The sequence below is a fragment of the Phodopus roborovskii genome, unplaced genomic scaffold (assembly GCF_943737965.1).
Source record: "Phodopus roborovskii unplaced genomic scaffold, PHOROB, whole genome shotgun sequence".
Taxonomy (NCBI): Eukaryota; Metazoa; Chordata; class Mammalia; order Rodentia; family Cricetidae; genus Phodopus; species Phodopus roborovskii.
Genome location: NW_026126448.1, coordinates 5822824 through 5839132, shown reverse-complemented (window position 1 = coordinate 5839132; position 16309 = coordinate 5822824). Strand labels below are relative to the sequence as shown.

The 16309-nt window shown below is 48.2% G+C and overlaps 1 protein-coding gene across 1 annotated transcript; it reads right to left on the bottom strand.

The window, feature by feature from the left end:
* Positions 1-10935: 10935 nt before the first annotated feature.
* On the bottom strand, positions 10936-16309 carry Pdzk1ip1 (PDZK1 interacting protein 1). Its single transcript, XM_051188485.1, has 4 exons — positions 16025-16309; positions 13811-13919; positions 11805-11900; positions 10936-11316 (listed from the first exon to the last, which is right to left on the bottom strand). Exons 1-4 carry the CDS (start codon positions 16089-16091, stop codon positions 11244-11246), a joined length of 345 nt encoding a protein of 114 aa, XP_051044442.1. The 5' UTR covers positions 16092-16309; the 3' UTR covers positions 10936-11243.

The following is a 16309-nucleotide window of genomic DNA, read 5'->3' as shown; positions in this document are numbered from 1 at the left end:
AACAGCATTGTTCTTGCATTTTCTCAATTACTAAAAGATCCACCCTAATTACTATCGTAAGGTTGTACTTTTCTGCAATGTGAGTGTCCTATGACCTAGTGAGTTTCTACTATTGGATAATTAAATAGATTTTTCAATGTATTCAACCATTGTTCTCTGCCCCCTCCCGTGTGTATACTCAGGTAGGTGCACATGTGTGTCCAGGCATGTATTCACATGTCTCCACATGCATACAGTGGCCAGAGGTCAGTAAAGGTGTCATTTTTCAGGTTTCATCCCTTTTTTTTTCAGACAGGATCACTTACTGACCTAAAACTCACCAGTAGGTAAGACTAGATAGCTAATGAGTCCCCATGATCTGCCCGTCTTTACCTCCCCAGCTCTGGGATTACAAGCATGTGCCATTATGCCTGGCTGTTTTTACGTAGATTCTGGGGATTGAACTCAGGTCCTCAAAGTTGCATAGCAAGACTTTACCTATTGAGCTACTTATCTAGTCCCTATCTTTATTGAGGTAACACCATCTATTTTGTCTGTGATTTTTTTTCTTACTTACCCATATATCCTTTATATATTGTATATAATAATTCTTGCTTATAACTTTTATTTGTAATTTTTCAGATTCCTTTGCTTTTATTAACTGTAGGTATGGTATATTTTATATATGAAATGCTTTGATTTCATGAAGTAAGATACACTAGCAGGGCAGTAGTGATGCATGCCTTTAATCCCAGCACTAAGGAGGCAGAGACAGGCGGATTTCTGTGAGTTCAAGGCCAGCCTGGTTCACAAAGTGAGTTCCAGGACACTTAGAGCTGTTACACAAAGAAACCCTGTCTATAAAACCCAAAATAAATAATAAATGAAATATATATACACTTTTCTTTATGATTTCTTGATTTTGAATCTTAAATAAGAAAGTCTAAACTTAGAAATATTCTATGTGTGTTTCTGGTGCTAAATACTCTTATGAAGTCTGAATGGGATCTAGGGTGAATTGCATTTTAAAGAAGTTTTCCTGGGCATGATAATGCATACTTATAACTCCAGCAGGAGAACCATGAGTTCAAGACCAGCCTCAGCTTCAAGAGAGAGAAAAAGGATGGGAGGGGTGCTTTTGCATCTGTTGCATGGATAGCGAATATATTAATTAATGGTTAGAGAGGGCAAAAGTAGAAACCAGAAGAAAGGTATACAATTAGAAAGTTTAGCCATGGAAAAACATAGGAGCTGCATTCTTACCTGACAGAAAAGACATCATAACCATAAAGGTGGCTTTCCCAAGGCAAGGCTCATCCATTGTACTCCAGACGTACTCACTTCTGAAATTTGTGAAACTAGCCTCCATAATTTGTTATAGTAAGAGACTGCATTCATGGCATTCATGCTCTCCCCTGAATTAAAAAAAAATAGTAGATAATGCTTTCCAGGGCTGGTGGCAGTGAACCTTAAGGTAAATGAATGTGTGAGTGACTTTGGTGACATTTAGAAGAGTCAAAAGAACTTGTTGGTTGGCTGGAAGTATGAATGAAGAGGCAGCATCCAATATTTGAGAAACTTACCAAAGTCATCTTATCCAACCATAGGAAAACTTCAAATCATCTCTGGAAGCAGCCTTCTCTCACCAGTTGTCCATCGGTCCTTTGCATTTCTGAACATTTTAACTATGGAGAAATTCTATGCAACAACTCTCCTATCGACCAAAGGCACAAATAACATGGAAGCACAGTGCAAGAAGGGATGACTTGTGGAGGCTAAGAGTCCTCTAATCAGACAGACAACCCACCATCTCAGGTTTAATAAAACCCCTACCTTATCAGTAATATACTACAAGGTAAAGAGAATTTAGCCTTCCAGTGCAATGAATGATACCAAATGCTTCCTGTAGAAACACCTGACAGGTTCACATAACTGTATCACAGCTCCTGTGTACCCTTTGTCTCTTCTGTGCCCATATGCACAGTTGCAGAAGACCACCAACTACCTGGGGAATGATTCTCTGCTTCATTGTATAATTGGTACGTGACCAAGTAAGACTAAACAGGAGCTTTGATGATTACAGTGAGTATGGCCATGAGTGCTTGAGTTACTCTAAAAGTTACAATAATAGTTAAATTTGTGAAGCGCCAACAAGTTTCTTTTATAAGTTAACCTGTAGCCTGGTGAAAATTTAAATGGTTCTTGATTACTGAATTCTACATGTTGTGACTCATTCATGATCAGCACTGTCCCAAATACTATTTTGAAGGATCTGTCACAGTCTATGCTTACATTACAGTCTGCTTGTAACAGAGATGACACAGAATCACTCCCACATCCTCTGTCCACTCCCGCAGAAATAGAATCCTTAACTGGGCACATGATTGCCAGCTACTGAATATATTCTTTCTCTCTGTCCCCTTCTATTTGTCTCTCTGTCTATGTCTGTCCTCTCTCTGCATGTATGTGCACATGCAAATGTATGTGCGTGTTTAGACTAAAGACGAGCACAGTATTTTTTTTTCAACCACTCTCTACCTTAGTTTTTGAGACAGAATCTCTCACTGAACCAATTCATCCAGACTCACCAGAAGGCCCCAGGGTTTGTCCAGTCTGTCCCTCTTCAGCACTGGGGATTACAGGTGCACAAACTACCATGCCTAGTTTTTTACAGTGTTCTGTGGACACTTACATTACTACCTGAAAGTTGTGTGTTGAAGATGAACAGAATAAGATAGACAGAGGTCTGGATGCCATCCCACTAGCTCTAGGCTATCTGCCTCCTCAATGTAGAAGAGAATTAAATTGACTCATTGAGACCTTATTATTATAGTAGACCATTATTTATGTGGACAGTGTCTTCCTTTATTTCTATCCAGATAATCAAGCTCTCTACTCTTTGCTTCAAGGCCATTTAAGTGTCCAACTATTTGTCATAACATTGGTGTTAAAGTGAACACTAGAAAAGATGGAGTAATATCCATAATTAAATAGCCACTCCCAAACCAGGAATGGCACAAGAGAACAGGCATTTTAAAGGATCCATATAAACCCAAACAAAATACCATAACTTGTTCACTTTGCTCTCCATCCCCTACCCAACCTGGAGATAAACATGAGCAAAAACTGATGCTCAGATTTTTAATTATTTATTTTTATGGGCATGGATGTTTTACCTGCCTTTATGACTATCAACCATGTGTATGCAGTGCCCACAGAGGAGGGTATCAGATCCTCTAGGACTAGAATTACAGATTGTCGTGAGCCACCATGTGGGTGCTGGGAATTGAACCCAGGTCCTTCAGAAGGCCAGTCAGTGCTCTTAACTGCTGAGCCATCTCTCCAGCTCCCAGATGCTAAGTTTCTTAAGCATTGGTCTTGGTTTTCCCATCAGGTTTGACATGCCCAGCCAAGCTGCAGATTATGTCAAAAATCATCATTTATTCTTTATCTTCTTTAAATCATGCCCCTTTTAGCAAATCTAAAGAAGTCATGGATCTTCCTTTTTGGTATATTATATACACTCGAAACACAGAAACACAGTTTGCCTGTGAATGAATGCCATTGGCCAATTCAAAAGCCCATACCTAGACCTCACTGAAAGTCCTTCTCAGTTGTAATATCCTTCACAAGCCTGGAAAATGGCCACAATTAGTAATGGACCCTATTGATTTAGGAAGCAAATCATTTTACCCTTGGGCATATCTGTCTCAAAGGAATCTCAGAACACAAACACATAACTTTTACTTACTGGTACAATTCAGAAATTGTTATCAATTATATACAGTTTATATACAATATATTGTTTTTAGAAAACAATGCAAATATTCCCCCTTATAAGTAGAGCAGTAAAGTTTCTCTGTCCATCTTTTCTAAAATATTTTCCATTAAGAGGGTTGGGACTGTAGCCCAGTGGTAGAGTCGTTGCTAACAAGCACAAGGCTCTGGGTTCAGACCCTTGCACTGAAAACAAAATTACTAAAACATAAGAACTTTGACTTTTTTTCCTTCCTTCTTTTCCTGGCTCTCACCCACTGTTCTATTAATTACTATGCTGGCCACCAGGTATTGCTAAAGGCCTCCCTTGGAACAGTGCTCTAGGATTTGTATACTTTGCCAAAACAGGAGATGCTATGCCACTGAGAGGGTCCCTTTTCTTGCCTAATACTTGCAATATTTCTTCATGGAATGCATATTTCTATCTACCCAACCAAACCTAACTGCACACCATCCATAACTGTAGCCACAGGTGGTTCCCATATTTGGGACAAGGTAAACAAACTCTTAATAACTCTTAATACCATTAAATGTGCCACCTAACGGCTGGTGTAGGGTGGGAGTGGGCATGGGCAGTGGTTGGCAGGCAGGCGCTATTCTATACATGGCGGCTCAGGGTCTACAGCATGGCAATTCTCACACTAGAGCTTGACACCAGACTGTCACAGCAAATGTAAGGAGTGTCCTCATTCTAATGTCAATTTAGAAATAAGATAACTGAGCCCCAGAAAGTCTAAGTGACTGCTAAAGGCCATGCCGACAATGTAAATGTCCAGCTGTGTGGCTAACACAGACATATTCGTTCAGCAAACCTGGAGAACTTCCGCTCTACAGGCTCTTCTGTGGATGCCCTGTCCTCCTGAAGCTCACAGACCAGAGCTTGGCCCATCTGATGAGTGCGGCAGTCAGAGAGCTATCCTGTAGGAGGTGAATGAAGCCTACAGAAGGAAAACCAGGAATCATGAGCATGGACAACATAGGCAATGGGGCGTGAAAGACCATGATGAGGAAGGACAGGGGAAGTGGAGAAATTGGTCGTCAATGAGGTGAAGCCTCTCTCAAGGAAGAAGGCTGAATCACAGTGTGGCCATCTAGTGGCTACTATAGGCATTGCAGACAAGACAGCTAAGCAAAAGCCTGAGGAACAGTTGTTGACACATTACAGAAGATAGGGTAACTTGTTTAATGATTGCCACAACTTCATAGGATGGGCACTATTTAACTCTAATTTGTGTATTTGGGCACTGAGGTACCTTGATCAATAAGTTAACCAACATCACACTAATATCAAATTGGCAGATGAGATTTGTCCAGAGAAGTTTGGCTCCAAACCCAACATTGGGCTACAAGTGCCTTGAACTGGATCCTCGCCGAATCGGCAATTTGGAATGTCTCTCTGATTGCAGCAGGCAGAGGGCTGAGGGTGCTGGAAACGGACGAGTAGAAGCGGGAGGAGGCTGCTGCAAGCATTCAGTCAAATCATCTACTGAATCAGGGAAGCTGTGAGGCGGAAGGGGGGTGTCAGAGAGTAAGAGGTGAGGGATCTGAAGCAGGACTGGAGTGGCCCCTGTCTCAGGTCTGCATGAATGGATGCCACCTACAGAACTTCGGTCTCAGCTGGGCAAGATCAAAAAAGGGGATATGACTGAAGGTGCTCATTTGAAGTTGATGCCTCCTGTAAATTAATGGAATAGATAAGGTCCCCATGCCAATAATTCAACAAACTGTCTAACAGGACATTTGGGACATTCGAATGTTACAGACAGATGTGTTCTCTGTCTCCTGGGTCTCAGAATGGTCGTCTTGACCAAACAACAGCACCCCCTCCTATGTAGGGGCAACCTGCAAGCCTGGGTTGGTACTGAGTTATCAAGACGAGTAATTAGAAACAGTCCCACAGAAGAAAATGGATGTAGCGTGCTTCCCTGAACACAGAAGACTCTGAGACCATTGTGTTTTACAGCAAGAAGGTGGGACTAGATCACCCTTGGTGAGAGCAGCCTCATGGAATGCCATAGGTAGAGGAATGGGGGCGAGTGAGAGAGATCGAGCTGGAAACTGCAAGTACCATTCAGGCTGTAAAACTTAGCATGCAGAAAGTGCCACCTGCCAAAACTAAAATGGCCCAATCCTTCAAAAGCCATAGTTTTTGGAAAGTCTCTAAATGTATTAAACTTGCTTTTTGGCTTCTGTAGTCCCACTTCTAGCCAAATACTACTGTTAACTGAAGTGTGTTAACCCAAGACATGATTTTTGTGTTTAAAAGTTCACCCTGAGAAAGGCTTGAGGCTACCCTGGGATCCCAAACACCCAATGTAGTCATCAGCAGGCAAATAAAGACTTTCTGTTGGTTTAAACCCATGTCTGAGCAGTAGATAGCCCACAAGCATGTTTCTTTTACTATTCATGCCATCCTGTTAAACAGGTGGCATTTACTGCCTCATTTCAGTTCCAGGTGCACTTCATGTACGGCTGCAAGTCTGTGCTCCTTGTTTTTCTGTGTGTGTGTGTGTGTGTGTGTGTGTGTGTGTGTGTGTGTGTGTGTGTATGTGTGTGTGTGTGTGTCCCCTCAGGGGTTAGAAGAGGGCATTGGGTGTCTGGAACTGTAGTTACAGGTACTTATGAGCTGCCTGATGTGAGTTCTGGGAACTGAACTCTGGTTCCTTGGAAGATCAACAAGCTCTCTTAACCTCTGAGCCATCTCCCCAACCCAGCCTGGGCTAACAACTCAGGGAGCACCCAACCTAAAGCAAGGCCTCTAGCTCAGACCAAAACCACACTCTCAATCTCCCCTCAAGTACTGGCACTGTCCATGTCCCTTTGCAGGCTACTAAACTCCCCATGGTTGTAAATGCTGCTTCATCACACACACACACACACACACACACACACACACTGCTGGTTCCTGATATCTGCCATCCTCAGCACCATCCACTGACTTCCATCATGCCTGTGAAAACTGAATAAGATGTCTCTCTGCCTAAGTGGCACAAGCACACACCAAGCTGCTAGGTGCAGGGCTGGTCCATGCAGGAACCAGGGACCTCTCTGCACCTTGTCCTGGTTCCAACATTCCAACATCTTCCAACTTGCTCTGGATGGATGCTGTGGTGCTGTGATTCATATTCTCTCTCTCTCTCTCTCTCTCTCTCTCTCTCTCTCTCTCTCTCTCTCTCTCTCTCTGTGTGTGTGTGTGTGTGTGTGTGTGTGTGTGTGATCCCCAGCTAACAGAGGATGTCCCCCACAGGAAATGGCAGCATGCAGTAAACACAAGTGTAACAGAGACTCCTAAGACTGCCAGGCAAGATTTGAGTCTGAGCACTTAAGGAGATCCCTATCAGATACCCAAAAGCTCTGCTGAAGTCAGTCAGGGGCTCGAACCTGTAATCCCAGCACTTGGGAGACTGAGGAGGACCACACCAAGTTCACACTTGAGATCATAAAGCTTTTAAATTAAAAAACAAAACAAAATCAAAAACTCTGATCAGCCCTTCCCACAGAGTTTGCAGCCACCAGATGGCAGCAGAGCTGCCCACTTTCAGAATTGACTGCCAGATGACCAGGGATGCTGAAGCAACCCTGTGGAAAGAGATGTGCATATGCGCATAAGTACTCACATCCATATGGGTGAACCGATACAGACAGACAGACACACAGGTGAACAGACTGCCAGAGTTTAGTTCCTTTGTATGTTTTCTCCTTCCCCCAGCTGCCCTTACCCCAATCCATCCTTGTCAGGGTACTAGCAAATGCAGGAAGAGTGGCTCCCTTCCTGCTCTGGTGGGGCTCCTAGAGCTGGAGCTGGAACTGGACACCGGAAAATGGCCCGATGGCATAGTGGATCAGGTAGAATATGTGCAGAGACCACAAAAGCACAGAGCTAGAGCTGCCTGGAGGTTGGTGTGGGAGGCACACGGGGGATGTCTTACTACATGGCAAGTCTTGGGTGCAATGTCAACACATAAGCCACCCTTGTTTCCTCCCAGTAGGCCTGCAAGGGAGCTATTACAGCTCCAGTTTCACTGGGTAGGGTCATGTAGAGATCCCATACACAGCAGCTTGGAGCTGGGATTTGGCTCCTGTGTGCTGTGACAACAGCTGAAAGCTGAAAAGGTAGGCAAGCTACAGAGCTGAGACTTCCAGCCCAGTTTGTCAGGAAGCAGGTGCCTCCTGAGAAGGTCCCAAGGTGAGCTCTGATGCCTCCAGCCCTGTAACTTACTTCTGAGTGTGGTCTAGGAGGACTAGCAAGCATGTGACTTGGCGGGGCACTCCTCCTTCCCGTGGCCTGGGGGAGGAAGTTCTGCCCAAGAGTTGCCTGATCTAATAAGCTATTTCTTGCACATTACCCATTACACGTTACTGAGTGTGAGGAGGTAACCTGAAACGCATCCCCTCCACCCAGCACCCACCAGGGACCACTCTGTAGGTAGAGCCTTTATCAGAACCAACTACAGGCGACAAGTTCCCGTTCATGACTAACTGAAGTCAGCTTTGCTTCACTCTCCACCTGTACAATTTGAGTGGACGATCCCCTTCCTGCCTGACTTTGGTGTGACCTATGTCATCCTATGAGATCCACACGTTTGGGTTGGAATAGGGGAAAGAAGGGTGCCAGTCCTATTCCAGGAATCAGAATGAGCAGCTTGCCCCAAACAGCAGGAGAGTTCGCTAGGCAGAGCCTGTGGTAGCGACCAGCCAGCCCCGGAGATAAGGCGACACAAGGAAATGAGAGGTTGCATAAGACTTGCAAGCCAAGGTAGGGAGTACTGGGGAGAACCGGCTGGAAGTAAGCTGGCAGCTGACCTCGAGCTCGAGTGGAGGCAGAGCAGAGAGATCGGATACAGAAGACAGAACAAAAACGTCCTAAGAGGCTAAGAAAGAGACAAAGAGAAACTGGATGGCGGCAGAGAGATCTTGGAAAGCGAAGAATGAGGAATGGGCAGGGTAGTGAGTCGGTGTGGCCCCGCCTCTGGTCACTCGGGAGCTCCTGGTTTCCTCCCTGGCAAGGGTGGGGCACTCGTCTCCAGCCCCGCCCCAGGCTCGCAGATACCGCCCCTAGGGACCGGTGGTGTGGCCCAGAAGATGGTGGGAGGCCCAGCTGGTGCCTTATCAGCCTCCTCCAGGAGTCGGCCCGAGGCTCCGCTCCGAGCGGCTGACAGTCTGAGATTAGGCCCCAGGAGGGTCATTAAGCAGCGGCCTGGCCCTGGCCCAGCCTCCTTCCCTCCTGATCCGACCATGCCGGCAGGTGGGAGCTGGTGATAAGAACGGGGGTCTTGACGGTTCTGGGGTGGGCGCTCCCTTATTCCCAGCCCCTGGTCAGGACCGGAACATGGAGTGGGGGAGGAGGACTGTAGGTCAGTGTCAGCCTGGGCCCTGTAGGGGCAATCACTGAAGCTCTATGGGCACAGCAGCGCATCTCTCTGCATTTGGAGGTTTGAGGGTGAGCGGCAGGGCTTGCTTCTGTGGAAGCAGGCCTTATCTAGCAACACCTCACAGGTGGTTCTGTCCCGGCCCTGGCAGACTGGGGGCATAAAGAGGGCTGAATTTAACCCACCTACACTTTTCCTGAACAGCTTGGGGGCAGAGGTGGGAAGCTTTATGGCCACCTGCACGGGGATCCTATCTGTCGACAAAAGGAGCTAGCTTTATCAAGGAAGGGATTTTTGTGCCTTAACGGAGACCCAGCCTCCACCATCTTCTGCCTCTCCTTCAGTGAGGGGAAAAAAAAAAAACAAAAACAAAACAAAACAAAAAAAAACAACAACAACAAAAAAAAAAACTGGGCTGCCTGACCCCCTGGCTTTGCTTTCTGCTTTTGTCAAGTGATAGTTCCTGGAGGAAAAGGGAAAAGAACAGGCACACTTTAAATTGTCAGAAATGGGTGAGATGGCACGAGTTTTAGAAAACCACAGAAGACAAATGCCTACAAGAGTCATCCCAGGGGCACCAATAATGTCCCTAAAGCTGAAGACCAGAGAGGGCAGGAGAGTTGCCCTAGGTCACACAGCAAGGCAGGGAGACCTAGAGCAGAAACACTACTCCCAGCCCTTCTCTGCTCAGAGCTCTACCTCCATTACAGGCTGGCTCCTAACCCCCAGAGATGATCTGTGGGTACTCCTTGAGACATTCAGGCAAGCCGTAGACCACAAAGTAACTGCTGTGACCATGCTGTGAAAAGGTGAAACCAGTGGCAAAGAAATCTGGAAACAAGAAGCCCTCGCCACACAGTCCACTAGATCTGGAAATGAGTCTGTTTGGGGCTATTACCACAGACAGAGAGGCAGGTGCTGTCCAGTGAGACACACAGATACAGAGGAGGAACAAGGTCAGGCAGGTCCTTGCCTCAGAGCCACCTGGTCCCTTTTCCAGATTGGGTTCCCCTGACTACCCAGCTGACAGCAGGGAACCTGCCCTACCAGAGACTGCCCAAATTCTCCACACATGATCAGGAGCTTGGAGTGACAGCAGTAGGTTGACAGGCCACTGAGGATACAGATGTGGGCTTCCTCTGCCTCAGTCTCACAGTTTTCTTTCCCATATGCTAGCCCAACACTCTGAAGCCCTGGGAAGAGTGGGTGGTGTGCTGTATAGGAAAACTCCAGAAGATGCTTGAAGGGTGAGCTGTGGGGAAGGGTGTTCTTGTAGAAGGGCTCTGCCTAGAAGGGCAAAAAGGGAAAGATCCTCAGCACACAGGTCTCTCTTCCTGCCATCCATACATGAAGGACATTTTGAAATGCACCAGGGTTGAGCATGTCCAGGATACCCAGCTCTCAGCAAGGTCTTCCTCCTGAAAAAATCTCCTGCCTGCCTGAGGCAAAGGAGGGATTTAGTCTGAAGAGACAAAGGCCACCCACAGGCAGGGATGAGTTCAACTCTCCCACACATAGCCACACCCATAAGGAGTTCCCCACACTCCCTAGGCTCTAAGAAGTCTCTCTCTCTCTCTCTCTCTCTCTCTCTCACACACACACACACACACACACACACACACACACACACACACAGCCTCAGCCTCTCCAATTGGACCTCTCAGTCCCTAACTGCCCTGTGGTTCCAGGGCTTCCTGGGTAATCAGTAAATCAAATGGCAATGGACCCTAGAAGGCAGTTGTCATGACTGAAAAGAAACAAGCCAGGCCTTGCTTGGAGCCTGGAAGCTGGGTCTGAACCTTTGCCCCAGAAATAAAAAAAAAGTCTTTATTTCACAGAAATAAGGGCCACTTCCATGGTTGCAGGAGGAAGATGAAAGGGGAGAGGCTGAGCTGTGCATCTTTTTTCAATGCTCCTCAGAAATGGATAAAAGACCCCAGGACCACAGAACATCCTGTGCTCAGCTTGATCTGAGTCCTAGCCTGAGATGGCTGTGATTCAAGAGAGCCAAGAGGGTCAGCTTGCTTCAGTAGATGCCTGAAGAGCAGCGACTGGGTGATGTGGTAGGCATCAATTCTGTTCCCTCTAGCCTGGGGACTGGGGCCATGGAGGAGATTGTCACATGGGTGTGCTGCGGACCCTGCCCTCTTCCTCCAGAACATTCTCGAAGGCATTCTTGTGCTCACTGGACCTGGAAAAGGAGGTAGGGCTTACAGGGTCATTGGCTCCCCCCCCCCTTCTTTCCCTCTTCACTATTCTGTATCAGGCCTTCTCTCCAGAATTAGCATCTGGCTCCCAGGGAGGGGAGAGGAGAGCCCTTCCCCTAAACATATCTGGACCTGTGTGCCTGGACTGGAGGCTCCTCAGAAACATCCCCACCCAAGTCTCCTGTTCCTTCTCTACTCGGTTTCCCCACACAGCCTCCTAAGAACTCCCTCCCCTCAAAGTCCCCCAACCCACTCACCCTTCTCTCTGATTCCCTTCCCCCCCTCCCCACTGAACCCCTTCTCCCCATGACACCCATTATCCTACAAAGACCCTGCCCCTGTCTGAGCCGTCTCCTCAAATTGAACCCTTGTCTTCCCATAGGTGACTGTAGTCCCCACAGAAGCCTCTTCAGCTCACCAGCCCTTCCTCTTGGCTTCACACACCTTTCCAGCTCTCCCAATAATATCTCACCTGAAGCCAGCTGCCACTGAGGAGTATTTGCCATCCATCCCCACCAGGACCCCATCTGTCTTGTTTCCAACGATCATGACCATGCTCCCAGGCTCCCTGGAAATGAAGCTTATCAGTAGCTCATCAGTGATTGTCCACTCCACCCCATCCAGATCCAAGACAGAAAGCACCGCCAGCATTCTCTGGGCCCTGCAGACACCAGCTTCCAGTCTCCTCCTCCTTCTCCTCCAGCCCTACACAAGCAACTGTAAGACACTTATCCTAAGTCCCAGGTCTCTTAGAACTCAGGCACACACCCTCAGCCCCATCATAGACTCAACAGTACAGCCCAAATTAGGAGATGTGGTTAGTGGTCACAGAAAGCAGAGATAGAGCATTTCTGCCAGAAAATTCCTTCTACCCCTCAAACTGCTTTTGTGAGGGTCCCTCAAACATGCTTAGCTGTCCTGAGACATCCCACAGGCACATGGCACCTGACATGTCCCATGAAAGTCAACTCAGATTGTTCTCGGTGTCCTTTGCCTTAGGAAGCCTTCTAGAGTCATTCCTGTACTTCCCACCCCCACCCCCCACCCCCCCACACTCCTCTCTGTCTCTCTCTGTCTCTCTCTCCCCCACCCGCCCCAACATACACACACACACACACACACACACACACACACACACTCCTCTCTTGTTTCTGTATCTGTCTCTCTCTCCCTCTCTCTCTTGAGCGCCCCCTAGTGCCTACCTCCATCAACTACCAGGTTTCCTCCTCAACAGCTCTTAGATTCATCCATCCCTTTCTGAAATGCACACACTATGCACCCGCACAGAACAGCCAAAAGGACTCTGTTAAGGTCATCTTATCCACTTATTTCAGCTGCACAGACATAAAAGCCCTAGTCTAGGTCATTGGTGCTGCCAGATCCTACTGACCTCATCAGCCTCACAATGGAACTCTCTGTCCTTCTCCAACCCTGAACTCTGTACATACTCTGCAGGCTGTGCAGGGCTGCTGGGTCCCTGGCTGGGTCCCTGGCTGCCAGGCCACCTTGGTGAGACCCGAGAAAAATCCCCTAAAGCAGATATAGCTTTTACTCAGGGGGATCTTGATCTCCATGCATTTATGCCTGGTGCCAATGTCAGGCCCCAAACTTAGAAGTGTGCTTCTCCCATGCCACCCCATCCTCTGACTGACACCTTGTGTGTCAGGTTTTGGAGCGAATGTGCAATCAGTGAAGCCTTGCTAACAAGCCTCCTCCCAACCCCCAAGCCAGATCAGTGGCTGCACTCTGTACTTCACTGTATTTGACTTGAATTGCTTAGCCAGTGTGTGTGCCTGTGAGGTCCTTTGCATCACTTGTAGCTGACCTCCCGAAAGGATGGGCCTTCTGTTTCAGGAGGAGGACCAGGCTCCCATCCAAATTTCAATGGGTGGGAAAAAAACAAAACAAAAACAAAAAGAAACAACAACAACAAAAAACTGAGACACTGAGAAGAGAAGACATCTCTCCCAAGTTCATGCCAGGTAGGGTATGAGGGAATGAGAAAGCCGTGAGGCTAACAGAGTGTAGCCATGGAAGCCACAGATGCTCAGAGCTCGTACTGTCACTAACTTGTAGTGAGGTAGTCCTTCTGTAGCACTGACCACGCCCATTGGGGGGTGGAACGATGGGCGGAGGTGACCTGAGGAAGGAGGTCGGAGGGGGCCAGGAAGGCGCTCTCTCTTTTCTGGCGTGACTCGGACAGGAGAGGATCGGGTTGAATTTCCTGGTGTTCATCTGTCTAGGTTGTAAGTTATTTCTCCCTGAATAAACATCTATTCGGCCTATTTGTTTATCCTGATCCTTATTTACCGCAATACTAACTCTTCCTGGGAATTTGAGGACCAGTTTCCCATCCTTGCAGTGACAAGACTTTAACCAGAGCTCCTGAGGTCATCCCCTACTAGAGGAAAAACAACAGTTCTAGTGCCACCCTGACCACTGGGAGCTGCCAGCCCCAGGCCTTCCCACAGCACTCACGGCTTATCCTGGCACCAGAAGTGGTTGACAGCAAAGACAATTGCCACAAGGACCAGGAACACGGCCACAGCAATAAGGCCCTGCATCCAGGGTTGAAGATTCCCCAGACCTGGAAAAGGAAGAGGAGTTGCAGGCACAAGAGAGTCTGGACACTGTGTCAAAGGCCAAAAGCCTTGGTAGGGCCAAGGGAGACATCTGAGTGGCCAGAGTGGACATAAGTATAGCCTGTCTACTCTCCTAAGTGCAAGGGAAGGATGAGGGCTTAGAGCTTACTAACCTCTGAAGAAAACCTGGACAGCCAAATAGGGAACATGCCTAAGGGTTTGCTCCCAGAGCCTCCTTCCTGCACACTGCCCCTAGAGTCACATGCAGGGCCCCCTAGGAAGTGCAAGAAAACAGAGACTAGAAGGCAGCCCCAATGGCTGGCCTAGGCCCTGTCAGCTGGGAGTGGCCCCTCCTCCCCCACTGGCCCAGAGCTGCCAGGCTAAAGCTGGCAGCTGGAAGATCCAGTTCTTGAGTGTAAAGCTTCTCCAGGAAGACTAGGAGGGGTGAGGTCTGCCCCTGGGCTCAGCTGGGGTGCAGGGATCGGTAAGATGGCAAGGAAGGGTGGGTTCCAGATTGGAGGCCCCTCATCCTCTCCAGCAGGGTGGCCAGGACACAAAGGCCAGAGACTAGGTTAAGATCTAGCCATGTACCCCTTCTACTTTTTCACCCTTGTGTCAGACCCAACCCTTAAACTTCTCAGAAGCCTCTGCCCCAGGCCACTAGCAGCCCCAAGGAAAACCATTCTCCCCGTTAAAATGAGGACCTCACTCTCCAAAGACAAGTCACCCAGCAGCTGACAGCCTTGGGAGCAAAGAGAGGACAAAGGGATGCTTGGGAGGGGTCCTGCCTTCAGACAACATGACTGTGTAACTAGAGCCATCCTACATTATGAGAAGCTGGGCATGAAAAGACCTCTGCTTGCCTCATTCCCACGCCAAAGTCCTTGATGCTCTTCTGCTACAGTGAAGACTTGTCTACACTTAGTACAGTCTCTGAGGCTGGCAGATGTTGGGAAAAAGGAGAATCCTGGAACTCTGGCTTGCAGCCCTCAGTTAGCAACCCCAGGTAGCAGAAGATGCACAGTATGGTTGCTCTGCAAGGGCCATTGTTTTGGGTCCATCCCTCCCGACACTGGCCAAGAAACACTGGCCAATGATGCTCAGGCATTGGGAACAACTCTGGGAGGCTCCTTCCCCTTTTCCATCTGCTGTGGCTCTTACAGCTAACTCCTCACATGACATCAGGGACCACAGTCCTCTGCTCCTCCTCTTGTGGTTCTAGAGAGCAAGTGGCAGAGTCAAAGACAGGTGGGAAAAAAAATTGGTTCAAGACCTGTTCCTTCTTGACCTCTGTAAGTTACTCATCTCTCTGGTACTTCAGTTTCTCAGAGAGCCTCCAAGAATGGGACTCAGAGGTGAAGCAAATATACACGAGATCTTTGTCAGCCCCCTGCCCCTGGACACCAGGGACTTCCAAATCTCTAACATGGCAGCAGCTCTGAGAGGTGGGCAGGGTGAGGTTTACTGAGAATTAATGGAAACACTAAATCAAAAAGTGGGGCAGTAATTTCCTTGAGATCACGCAGCACGGCAGAAAGAGCTTGGACAAGAGTACACCTGTGGTGGGACTACTCTGGAAAAGTGAGAAAAAAGAGGATTTAGGTCACCCAGGAGGCAGAGGCAGACTATCTCTATGAGTTCAAGACCAGCCTAGTCTACATTATGAGTTTCAGGATAGTTCAGGATAGAGAGACCCTGTCTCAAAACAAACAAACAAAGAATTAGGTCAAAGCCAAGGACTTAAGACAGCTCCTATACACCACCACCCATCCTGCCCAGAGCAAGCATTTGAAGGTGCCTTGGGACCACTCCCAGCCTCAAGTTCTCAGCCCCTGCCCTCTGTACCCAGTCATCTCTGGGGCAATTCCTGCTGTGGAGTTAGGATCTCAACTCCTGTCCCTACCCTAAACCCCCCAGAGCCAATGTGTCCTCTACTGTGCCACTTCTGACTGGAGGAAAACAAATCACACAGCCCAAGTCAAAAGAGTGTGGCTGGCCCAATGCCTGCTCCCCCTCCAAAACACAATGTGACACGCAGGTCACCACCCCATCCTACCCAGGTCACCAGCCCTCTCCTCCCTGCAACCCAGGTGCTCCTATCCCGTACTACCTTGTTGACAGCTGGCAGGTGCCACTGCAGAGAGCAGACCCAGTAAGAGCAGGCTGAGGGCCAACATGGCTGCAGGCAGCTGTAGGGCCTTGGTCCACTGCTGGTGTTTGGACTCCTGGAGCTGCTGGAGGTCTGGGGTGTTTTTCTGAGATCAGCTGGGGAGCAGTCTGGCCCTGAAAGAGAGACACGATTGGGTTAGGCAGAAAGGGAGAGAGGGCGGGGAGGAAGGGCTGGCAGGCTCTTGAAGAGAAACTGCCCTTCCTCCCATGGAAATGAGCTGCCAAG